Source organism: Bos indicus x Bos taurus, chromosome 9 (assembly GCF_003369695.1).
Source record: "Bos indicus x Bos taurus breed Angus x Brahman F1 hybrid chromosome 9, Bos_hybrid_MaternalHap_v2.0, whole genome shotgun sequence".
In the NCBI taxonomy this organism is placed as follows: Eukaryota; Metazoa; Chordata; class Mammalia; order Artiodactyla; family Bovidae; genus Bos; species Bos indicus x Bos taurus.
The window spans coordinates 76690993-76703506 of NC_040084.1; the positions used below are offsets into that span (position 1 = coordinate 76690993).

The following is a 12514-nucleotide window of genomic DNA, read 5'->3' on the forward strand; positions in this document are numbered from 1 at the left end:
CTGTGGTCTTTTCCTACCAAAATTTAGCCAGAATCTGACCACTTCTTAGCACTTCTACTGCTACCACCCTAGGCCAAGACATCATCATCTCTTGCCTGTATTATTATAACCGTTTCCTAAAACCGTCTTTCCCTGTTTGAATTCTTGCCTTCTTCTGATCTATTACCAGTATAGCAGCCAGAATGATCTTGTTAAAAAAGGAAGGTCAGGTTACATCACTTCTCCATTCAGAAACCTTCTAAATGGCGTTTCATCTTTCTCGGTAGAAGTCAGTCTTACACTGCTCCCCGGTTACTATTCTCCCACATGCTAGTTCTAGTTCAGGTGTTTGCCGGCTGTTTCCAGCAGATATAAAGAAGGCATCTTCCCTAAACCAGGGCTCCATACTGGTTATTCCTTTGGCCTAAAACGTCCTTCCTTAAGATACACACACAGTTAAATTCATCTCCTTCAAGTTTTAACTCAAATACCACTTTTTGGTAAGGATTTCTTTGATCACCTTACTTAAACTGTCACGCCCTCTCCCCTTTCACAACTTAATTTTGATCCAGGGTATTAACTATATCCTAAGATACAGTTATTTTTATTTCCTTTTTCTTTTGTCTCCCCTATAAAATGCAAACTTCATAAGGGCAAAGAATTTTTTGTTTTGTTTACTGCTGAATACTCAGTGTCTAAAACAGAGCCTGACACGTATTAATAGTATTCCATTAACAATGACTGAATGAGCACGTACACAATTTCCTGTGAGAGGAAGAAAGGAGTGGGGAAGAGCTAGCTGAGAGGGACGGCCAACAGGAGGCCTGCCTTGAAGCAGGTGCAGTGGCAATTGGCATCCATTTATTAATATGGAGGGTAGGGGTCTTTAAAAGGATTGACTATTCTCTGCATTATCCAGTGACGATACTACTAAGTGGCTATATATTACTAAGTGGCTATATATTCAAATTATTCAGATTCTAAATGTATACTAAGGATAAGAGACAAGATGGCAGAGGAGCAGGTGGAAGTGGAGTACACCTCTTCTTCACAGATGCATCAGGAACACATCTTCAGATGTAGATCTTGCAGAGCATCAGCTTAGAGCTAGCAGGAGTCCCTGACCACTGGAAAGGAATATACAGATCCACACAAAACTGGGCAGGACAAAGAAGGGAAGGGAAAAAGAGGAGGAGAGTTAGCACAACTGAACCTGTCCCCACCAGGTGGGGAAGTGGAAGAAGGGGTGATATCCCCATATCAGGGCAATCGGTTGGGACAAAGGGGAAGCATCTGAGACTACTGGAGAGTGAAGGAGCTGATCTGTGACAGTCTGAATGGAGTGAGAACGACACAGACAATCTGTGCCATGGCCCTACATAGCCTAGGGAGGGACACAGCCCACCAGAACGCAGAGCAGCTGGGAGCTGGAGCGTAACCGCAATCCCAGGGCAAGGACTGCTGTTAACTTTGGGGAAACAGCCGCAAGGGATGGGAGGGAGGAGACTGCTGTAGGGAATGCCTTTGGAATAAAGTCAGGCAGCCATGGAAGCAGGGTGTTACTGCTGAGTCACATACAAAGAGTGGAGCCATCACTTCTCCCCCTATATGCTGGCATGAGCAGCTGAGTAACAGAGGAATATCCCAGAGAAGGTGGCCATCTGAGTGCCTGACATGCCAAGCAACAGAGAAGGACCCCCATCAGACCCTCTGAACGCCAGCTGCCAGAAGCTAGAAAGAGATTCTAACAGCACCATATCTCCTGTGCCTGTGGCTGCCAGCTTCCTGGCATACCTGGCGCCATCAGAGTCCTCGCAACCTAAGCAGTCACACCACCTCCACACCTGGTCCTCCCTGGGGCAGACCCAAGTCCTAGAGGCAGCCTCAGGAACTAATTCCTGTAAATGACCCACAAGCAGAGGTGGGGATAAAACCACAACTGAGTTCCAGGGGCAGAGTGGACAAGGAAGAGGGTTGAAAACCTTTTCACCAGCTATACAAGCTAGAGATTATATTCACATGATCAACTAGGCAGACCCTGTGTCTATGGAATGCATAGAAGGGCGAGTGTATCCACAAAACAAAATGCCCTAGCTCTGACAGCTGTGGACACTGGAGGCAAGAACCTCCAAGAGGAGAACTAGATTAGAGTCTGTGCTGTCCCCACAGCTGGTCTAGAGACCAGCTCCCCCAACACTGGAGGGTTTCCTAGCGAGGTGGAAGTGGACTGTGCATCACAGTAGGGGAAAGGATGCTGACAGCTGAGATCTGAGAAAAACATTTATTATTACTCTTATATTTTGATTTGTTCTGTAGTTGATTCTGGTTTTCTTTCCTCTGATGCTGTGGTTGTTGACTTCATTATTATTGTATCTATTTAAGCTTTTGAGAATTTTTTAAAACACATTTTATTTCCTTCATATACATCTATCTCTACATTGGCTTTTTGCAGATCTGTGGGGCTTTTTCTTTGTTGTTGTTTCATTTTGTTTCCTTCTTACTTATTATACAAAAATTTTATTTATATATAAGATTTATATATTATTTATATATATGTACAATATATACACTATTGTATGCAATATATTCTTCATATATATAGAAAATATATACACATATATATAGAATATACAATAAGATTATTACATATAAACTCTTTATTATATATAAATCTTTTTTATATACTTTACTTTTCTATTTTTTTCTTTCTTCTTTTCACCACGTTTGTTAGTTTGTTTGCTTTATTCCTCAGCTGGCTCTCTTCTTTGGTCTTGTTCTGTTTAGTTAGTGTTGTTTTTAATTTGTTGGTATCACTTATGGTTTCCTTTGCTCACAGGGTCACTCTCTTGTACTTTGTTTTCTTTGGACTATTTTGGTTTTGTGTGTGTGTGTGTTCCTTTGTTTCTGTTACTATTTGTCTGATTTTGAATTTACCATTTGTCTGGGGTTCTTTTTTGTGTGTGTTTGTTTTAATCCTCTTTATTGCCATAACAAACAGCTTGTGGGATCCTGGTTCCTTGATGAGAGATTGGGCCTGAGCCTCTGGGTTGGAAGCACTGAGTCCAGGACACTAGATGGCCAGAGAACTCCTGATCCCAGGGAGTATTAATTAGTGAGAGCTCCCATGAAGGCCTCTTCCTGTATCCAAGACCCAGCACCACTCAACTGCTGGTAGGACCAGCAAAGGGCAGGTTACCCAAACAACAAGCAAGACCTCAAGAGGAGACAGGCTTCCTATAGACACCCCAAAACATACCACTAACACAGACCTTAGAGGGGGGAAAAACTCACCTTCTCCCACCAGAAGGCAAGCACAAGTCCCTCCCAACATAAAGCCTACACAAACCACTGGACCAACCTCACCCACTGACGGCAAGACCAAAAACAAGACAGGATATGTCAAACACAGTAAGTTAGATAACATGAAAAAACAGAGAAATATTGTGCAAATGAAGGACCAAGGTAAAAACCCACAACACCAAATAAACAAAGAGGAAATATGCCAACTACCTGAAAAAGAATTCAGAGTAATGACAGTAATGATGATCCACAATCTCGAAATAGAATGGAGAAAATGCAAGTCATTTAACACATTTAACAATGACCCAGAAGAAACAAAGAATGAACAGAGGCAAACACAATTATCGAAATTAAAAATAATCTACGGGGAATCAACAGCAGAACAACTAAGGCTGAAGAATGAACTGAAAGACAGAATAAGTGAAAATAACTGCTGAAGAGCAGAATAATCACAAAAGAATGAGAAGAATTGGGGATAGTCTCAGAGACTGCTGGGATAATATTAAACTACCCACTCCAGTATTCTGGCCTGAAGAATTCCATGGACTGTGTTGTAAAATATTAAACACACCAACATTCAAATTAAGGGGTCCCAGAAGCAGAAGAGAAAAAGAAAGGGTCTGAGAAAATTTTTTAAGCAATTATAGTTGAAAACTTGCTTAACATGTGAAAGGAAATAGCCAATCAAGTCCAAGAAGCACAGAGAGTTTCCTAAAGGATAAATCCAAGGAGAAACATGCTGAGACACATATTAATCAAACTGACAAAAATTAAACACAAAGAAAAAATATTAAAAGCAGTAAGGGAAAAGCAACAAGTAACATACAAGGGAAACTCCACACAGTTAACAGCTTCTTTCAAGAGAAACTCTGCAGGCCTAAGGCAATGGCAGGATATATTTAAAGTAACAAAAGGGAAAAATCTACAACCAAGACTACACTACCCAGCAACAATCTCATTCAATATTGATAGAGAAATCAAAAGCTTTACAGATAAAAGTTAAGAGAATTTAGCACCACCAAATCAGCTTTACAACAAATGCTAAAGGGACTTCTATAGGCAGGAAATACAAGAGAAGGAAAAGACTTACAAAAACAATTAAGAAAATGCCAATAGGAATATATGTATCAACAATTACTTTAAATGTAAATGGATTAAATGCTCCAATCAAAAGACATAGACTGGCTGAATGGATACAAAAACAAGACCCGTATATAAGCTGTCTACAAGAGACCCACTTCAGACCTAGAGATACATATGGACAGAAAGTGAGAGAATGGAAAAAGATATACCATGCAAATGGAAACTGAAAGAAAGCTGGAGTAACTATTCTTATACCAGACAAAATAGACCTTAATATAAAGGATATTACAAAAAAATGACAGAAGGACACTACACAATGATCAAGGGATCAATCCAAGAAGACACAACAATTATAAATATTTATACACCCCAAATAGGAGCATCTCAACACCTAAGGCAAACACTACAGTCATAAAAGGGGAAACTGACAGTAGTACAATTAGTAAGGGACTTTAACACCCCACTTACACCAATGGACAGGTCATCAAAACAAAAAATAAGGAAACATAAGCCTTCAATGACACATTAGACCAGATGGATCTAACTGATATCTTTAGGACATTCCATCCAAATGCAGAAAAATAAACCTTCTTCTCAAGGTCTGCACAAGGCACATTCTCCAGGGTAGTTCACATCTTGGGTAAAAAATCAAGCCTTGGTAAATTTAAGAGAACTAAAATTATATCAAGCATCTTTTCTGACCACAGTGCTATGAGACTAGACAATCAACTGCGGGGAAAAAAAGCTGTAAAAAACACAAACACATGGAGAATACGTTTAAAACATATTAAGTAATACGTTTTAAAATAAGCAACAGGTTACTGAAAAAATAAAAAGGGAAATAAAAAAATACCTAGAAAAACAAATGATAATGAAAACATGATGACTCAATACCTATGTGATACTGCAAAAGCAGTTCTAAGAGGCAAGTTTATAGCAATAGAGTCCTACCTCAAGAAAAAAGAAAAACACTGAATAGACAATCTAACCTTACACTTAAAGCAATTGGAAAAATAAGGGGAAAAAATCTCAAAGTTAACAGAAGGAAAGAAATAATAAAGATCAGAGCAGAAATAAGTAAAAAATAAAAGAAAGAATAGCAAAAATCAGTAAAACTAAAAGCTTGTTCTTCAAGAAGATGAACAAAACCGACAAATCATTAGCCAGACTCATTAAGAAAAAATGGAGAAGACTCAAATCAACAAAATTAGAAATGAAAAAGAAGAGGTTACAACAGACAATGCAGAATTACAAAGGATCATAAGAGACTATTACGAGCAATAATATGTCAATAAAATGGACAATCTGAAAGAAATGAACAGATACTTAGGAAAGTTCAACCTTCTAAGACTGAACCAGGAAGAAATAAAAATTTTGAACAACCCAATCACAAGCACTGAAATCAAAACTGTGATCAAAAATCTCCCAAAAAACAAGTCAGATGGCTTCACAGGTGAATTCAATCAAATGTTTTGAGAAGAGCTATCCTTCTCAAACTCTTCCAAAAATTGTAGAGGAAGGAACACTTCCAAACTCATTCTATGAGGCTACCATCATCCTGACACCAAAACCAGACAGGGAAAATCACAAAAAAAGAAAATTACAGTCCATACCACTCATGAACATAAGATGCAAAAATCCTCAACAAAATTCTAGCAAACACAATTCAGCAACACATTAAAAGGATCATACACCAAAATCATATTGGGTTTATCCCAGGGATGCCAGGCTTCTCCAATATATGCAAATCAATCAATGTGATACACCATATTAACAAATTAAAAGATAAAAATCATATGATAATCTCAACAGACGCAGAAAAAGCTTTTGACAAAATTCAGCACACACTTATGGTAAAACTCTCCAGAAAATTGGAATAAAAGGAACCTATCTCAAGTAATAAATGTCATATATGATAAACCCAAGCAAACATTATTCTCAGTGGTGAAAAACTGAAAGCATCTCCTTGAAGATCAAGAAGATGACAAGGGTGCCCACTCTTGCCACTATTATTAACAACATAGCTTTGGAAGTCCTAGCCATGGCAATCAAAGAGGAAAAAGAAATAAAAGGAATCCATATTGGAAAAGAAGAAGTAAAATTCTGTTTGCAGATGACATGATTCTCTACATACAAAACCCTAAAGATACCATCAGAAAATCACTAATTGGTGAATTTAGTAAAGTTGCAGGATATAAAATTAATACACAGAAATCCCTTGCATTCCTATGCACTAAGAATGAAAAATCAGAAAAAGAAATTAAGGAATCAATCCCATTCACCATTGCAACAAAAAGAATAAAACACCCAGGAATAAACTTATCTGCTGCTGCTGTTGCTAAGTCACTTCCATTGTGTCCGACTCTGTGTGACCCCATAGATGGCCTCCCACCAGGCTCCCCAGTCCCTGGGATTCTCCAGGCAAGAACACTGGAGTGGGTTGCCATTTCCTTCTCCAATGCATGAAAGTGAAAAGTGAAAGTGAAGTCGCTCAGTCGTGTCCGACTCTTAGCGACCCCATGGACTGCAGCCCACCAGGCTCCTCCATCCATGGGATTTTCCAGGCAAGAGTGCTGGAGTGGGGTGCCATTGCCATGAAATGTAAAAGCAATATATGGAAAACTATTAAGACACTGATGAAGGAAATCAAAGACAACATCAATAGATGGAGAGATATACCATGTTCTTTCTTGGATTGGAAGAATCAATACTGTGAAAATGATACTACTACCCAAAGCAATCTACAGAGTCAAAGCAATCCTTATCAAATTACCAAAGACATTTTTTACAGAACTAGAACAAAAAATATCCACAATTTGTATGGAAACACAAAAGACCCTGAATAGCCAAAGCAAACTCGAGAAAGAATGGCACTGGAGGAATCAACCTCCCTGATTTCAGACTATACTACAATGTACCGTCATCAAGACAGAATGGTACCGGCACAAAAACAGAAATACAAACAAATGGTACAAGATAGAAAGCCCAGAGATAAACCCACACACCTATGGGCAGGTGTGACAAGGATGCAAGACTTTATCTTTGACAAAGGAGGCAAGACTATAGGATGAAAAGTCTTTTATTGAAAAGACAGTATCTTCAATAAGTGGGGCTGGGAAAACTGGACAGCTATGTGTAAAAGAAGGAATTAGAACACTTCCTAAAACCACACACAAAGATAACTCAAAATGGATTAAAGACCTAAATGTAAGACCAGAAACTATAAAATTCTTAGAGGAAAACATAGGCAGAACACTCTTTGACATAAATCATATCAAGATCCACTATGACCCACCTCCTAGAGTAATGAAAATAAAAATATACAAATGGAGTCTAATTAAACCTAAAAGCTTTGGTACAGCAAAGGGAAACCATAAACAAGATTTAAAGACAACCCTCAGAATAAGAGAAAATAACTGCAAGTGAAGCAACTGATAAAGGATTAATCTCCAAAATATACAAGCAACTCATGCAGCTCAGTATCAGGAAAACCAACCAATCAAAAAACGAGCAGAAGACCTAAACATACATTTCTCCAAAGACAACATACAGATGACTATTAAACATATGAAAAATGCTCAACATCAATTATTATTAGAGAAATGCAATCAAAACTACAATGAGGTATCATACCACACCAGTCATAATGGCCATCATCAAAAAATGTACAAAAAATAAATGCCAGAGAGAATGTGGAAAAAAAGGAACACTCTTGCACTGCTGGTGGGAATGCAAACTGATATAGCCACTATAGAGAACAGTATGGAGATTTCGTTAAAAACTAGGAATTAAACTACCGAGTCCCTTGGACTGCAAGGAGATCCAACCAGTCCATTCTGAAGGAGATCAGCTCTGGGATTTCTTTGGAAGGAATGATGCTAAAGCTGAAACTCCTTTGGCCACCTCATGCAAAGAGTTGACTCACTGGAAAAGACTCTGATGCTCGGAGGGACTGGGGGCAGGAGGAGAAGGGGATGACAGAGGATGAGATGGCTGGATGGCATCGCTGACTCAATGGACGTGAGTCTGAGTGAACTCCGGGAGTTGGTGATGGACAGGGAGGCCTGGCGTGCTGCGATTCATGGGGTCGCAAAGAGTCAGACACGACTGAGCGACTGATCTGATCTGATCTGATGACCTAGCAATCCCACTACTGGGCATACGCCCTGAGAAAACAGTAACTGAAAAAAACACATGTATTACAATGTTCACTGCAGACATAGAAGCAACCTAGATCTCTGTTGAAAGATGAATGGATAAAGAAGTTGTGGTACAAATACACAATGGAATATTACTCAGCCATGTAACAATGAACGAGTTTGAATCAGATCTAGTGAGATGGATTAACCTAGAGCCATTTATACAGAGTGAAATAAGTCAGAAAGAGAAAAATATCATATTAATGCATAATATGGAATCTAGGCAAATGGTATTGATGAACCTATTTGCAGGGCAGGAAAAGAGATTCAGACATAGAGAACAGGCTTATGGACACAGTGTGGGCACAAGAGGGTGGGATGAATTGAGAGAGCAGAGCTGAAATACAAACATTATCATATGTAAAACATATAGCTAATGGGAAGTTGCCGTATATCACAGGGAGTGCAACCCGGTGCTCTATGATAACCTAGAGGGATGGGATGGGATGGGGTGGCAGGTAGGGAACATATGTATACCTACGGATGACTCATGTTGATATATGGCAGAAACCAACACAACACTGTAAAACAATTATCCTCCAATTAAAAATAAATTAATTAATAACATAAATCTCACATGGAAGATGTAATTCTGTCTTTCACTTACCTACAGTATTTCCAGAAGCAAATTTCACTGATGAATTTATCTTATTTTCTTCTGAAAGGTCAGATGTTTTCACAAGCAATGGGCTAGTGGGATTAGTATGATCTAGGAGAGAATTAATAGGTAAACATATAAGATATAGGTACCTGAATTAATAAATTCATAAACCTCAGAGTATAAGACTTCATTTTAATACTCCAAAGCAGTAGCAAGTAAATCCATGAAATATAAGACAAATATTTTAATAGGATAAATATAAACCTGTTTATATAGAATTTGTTATCTGCCACAACAGAAGATACGTTATAATGAAAAAGTCAAGCTGCACGTTCATACTTTGTTAATATTATCCCTTAGAGCAATTAGTTAAATAAAGCACTGCACAAACAACCGTAAAATAAGTAATTTATTGTTGTTGACCTACATAGAAAACAAATCTACCTTTGAGAGACCCTAACTAAAACATTTAATCTGAGGAGAAACTTCAAGAATTAAAGCAAAATGAACAATTTCAAAGACAAAATTCATTTTAACGTATACCTCTTCAGTTAAAATTTGAACACATTTTTCAATGTAGATTCGTAAAAATGATCATAAAAATATAGAGGGTATTAGAAAAGTCACATTTTCCAAGTGTCCTTATTTAAAATTTTATAAATTAAATTCAATAATTTGCTTAAATTTAAAAATATACACATACACATAATACATATATTGCCGTAGAAAGTACTATGTTAAAAATAAGTAATTAACAAAAGGAATTTGAACTCAGAATGATTGCTTGTGTATTTTGGTTTGATGCTAAACCTAAAATATTAACACAACACACTAAACTAAAAAACAACCCAGCAACAGTTTCCTTACCACTGCCAGTTCTTTTAAGTTCCATTTCCTGCATGTGGATTTTGCTTGGAGTCATACGAATGGGAACTGGATGAACAATAGCAGTATCCTACAGACAAATGGGAGGACATACAGTACTTGTATTAAAAATGCCAAGTAGATACCATGAAATAACCAAAACTAACAATGCTTCAAAAACTAGTGGACAGAGTTCTCATTCACACAAAGCTAAGCATGACAATTAATTTTTTAACTAAAAATTCCAGAATTATATTTAAAAAATCAAGCTTACTATATATGCTTAATAATCTGATTTTATAAAAAGTACATTTTAACTTTGATTAAATATGTGAAGAAAAAAATTGGTCTTACACAATTCACAACAATATTCAAAGGCAAAGTGTGAAATGATCTGATGAAATTATATAAATTTGAACCTTTGAGGTTAAAAGTGAACTATTTATGAGTATCCAAAGACTGAGTAACAGACTGAACTCATTTTCACTAAACTGCTCAAGAAAACTTGACACTCTTTTTCATGTATAAAACAAAGTTAATGAAATGCCCATCATATTGTAACAGAAGGCACAATACATACTTTATATAGATTAGTTCCCCAGAACTGTTTAAAATTCATGCATAAAACTTCCACAAAGGAATTCATTTTTTAAGTTAGGATACGTAACACTCCTACTCTAATACTTAAATTTTTCATGACTATAATACATTTGATAATCCTTAACTTAAGTCAGAGTTGCAGCAAGTCTAGTTAGAGCAGTTAAGGAACTGGTAGAACAAATTTCTGAAAAGACTGAAAAGTGTACAAGGCACTGTATGGCAGCCTCTCCAAATGGGAAGGAAGAGAGAAAGGTGCATACAGGTAGCCAGGCAGCTTGGCCCTGGGAGCTGAGCCACCCAGGGGAGGAACTAGAACAGGATCAAGCAACTGGCTTAATGGCAAAAGACCAGCTGATAAACATGGCTACAGGAGTTGAGCTCCTCCTACAAGGAGCTGGCTCATATTTTGAATGTGCTGCTGCTAAAGACAACCTGAGATCTTTAAATTTTGAATATCTTGTAATGAGTTTATAATTTAGTATAAAGAATAATGACCTTTCAATTTAAGTTAGACACTGTTTTGGTGACAGTATTAGGTAACCCCACAGAAAGTTGAGTTCCAGCATACCATCTTCTGTTTTACAGGTCTCCTTGGCTAATTCTCGTAATTTCTAAATTCAAACCATTAATAACAAATGAATTCTTTATTGCAATTGTAAGGATAAACGCATTAACAGTAATTTCCTGTCCCCATACCAGTGAGACTCTGGATAGATAGTTATGTACTGTCTAATAAAACTGAACTAACATTTCACCTACAACTCTAAAATTATAGTTATAAAAGATGGATATAATAGATGAATAAAAGTTTATAGATTTCTCACATAATAATGAGTCATACTCAGAAAATTATTAACAATAACTCTAGATGTTGTTTGTTTATGGTTATAAAAAATATGGCTTCAAGAATAACTATTTTCTTAACTTACAATTTTAATAGCAGAAACAACTGCTAAGAACCAGAATTTAACATTCTAAGGCAAGACTGAAGGAGAAAGCATGATATCTCATTATTCCAAACCCAAACAAACTAGGAAAAAACAAGCAAGGAAAACTTACTAGATGCTTTAACTCATAATACTGATCTAATATGTATTCTGTGTGTGTTTATAAAGTCAGATTTATAAAGTTTGTAACAGAAATATTAAATAGCCTTTCCACGTATTTACCATACAAAAAACAGAAGTCACAGTAATGACGCCAAGAAAAGAAAATCATGAAATCTTTTAGAATGAATATTCTCTAAATAATTTGCCTAAGTTTCTATACTAATAAATCAATTTTCTGTTGTTATGAGCCTGCGGCTGCTGCTGCTAAGTCACTTGTCGTGTCCGACTCTGTGAGCCTACAACAGCTTTAAACCACTAGATCCTGCTACTAGCAGGACAAGGCAGTTCCTAGAAGAGTTTTACACAGATGACCAGGCCTAACCTCAGACTAGTGGACTGGAAGCTTGGTTTGTGACTATGACGTGCAGCACAATAAAGAGCATTTCAATATCCAAATGAAGAACCAGAAATGCCTAGGATTCTTTGAGTCCTGGGCCAAAAGATGCTAAGTAAAACTTCTGCTCCAAAGTAGCATCCTTATATTTAAAAACAGAGAAAAAAGTAAAAAGACTGACTGGAGGCTCTGCCCATTTCTTCTGTTTACTCAAATCACACAAAGCCTTTAGGACCCACTCCTACACACTCACAACCATGGCACATTTGTATCATATATTTGAGTACTTCATCTGATACAATTTAGTACTTTCCTGAATATTCTATTGTGCTCATGTATCTATATTTTCTACTTGGCTTAAATCTTACTATACTGTTTGATCATCCTGTTTATCCCTGCTTACTTTCTATTCCTGTGTCACTTAGTTCAGGTGCTCATCATCTGA

At 37.2% G+C, this 12514-nt stretch overlaps 1 protein-coding gene across 6 annotated transcripts in view; it reads right to left on the reverse strand.

Moving 5' to 3' along the window:
- REPS1 (RALBP1 associated Eps domain containing 1) overlaps positions 1–12514 on the reverse strand; it is a 90015-nt gene that overhangs the window by 11826 nt on the left and 65675 nt on the right. For all 6 annotated transcript variants that reach the window (XM_027551710.1, XM_027551709.1, XM_027551711.1 and 3 more), the window contains 2 exons: positions 10030–10117; positions 9169–9270 (listed from right to left, as the gene is read on the reverse strand). In XM_027551710.1, the coding sequence (XP_027407511.1) occupies positions 9169–9270; positions 10030–10117 (190 nt within the window). The remainder of the gene's footprint in view (positions 1–9168; positions 9271–10029; positions 10118–12514) is intronic.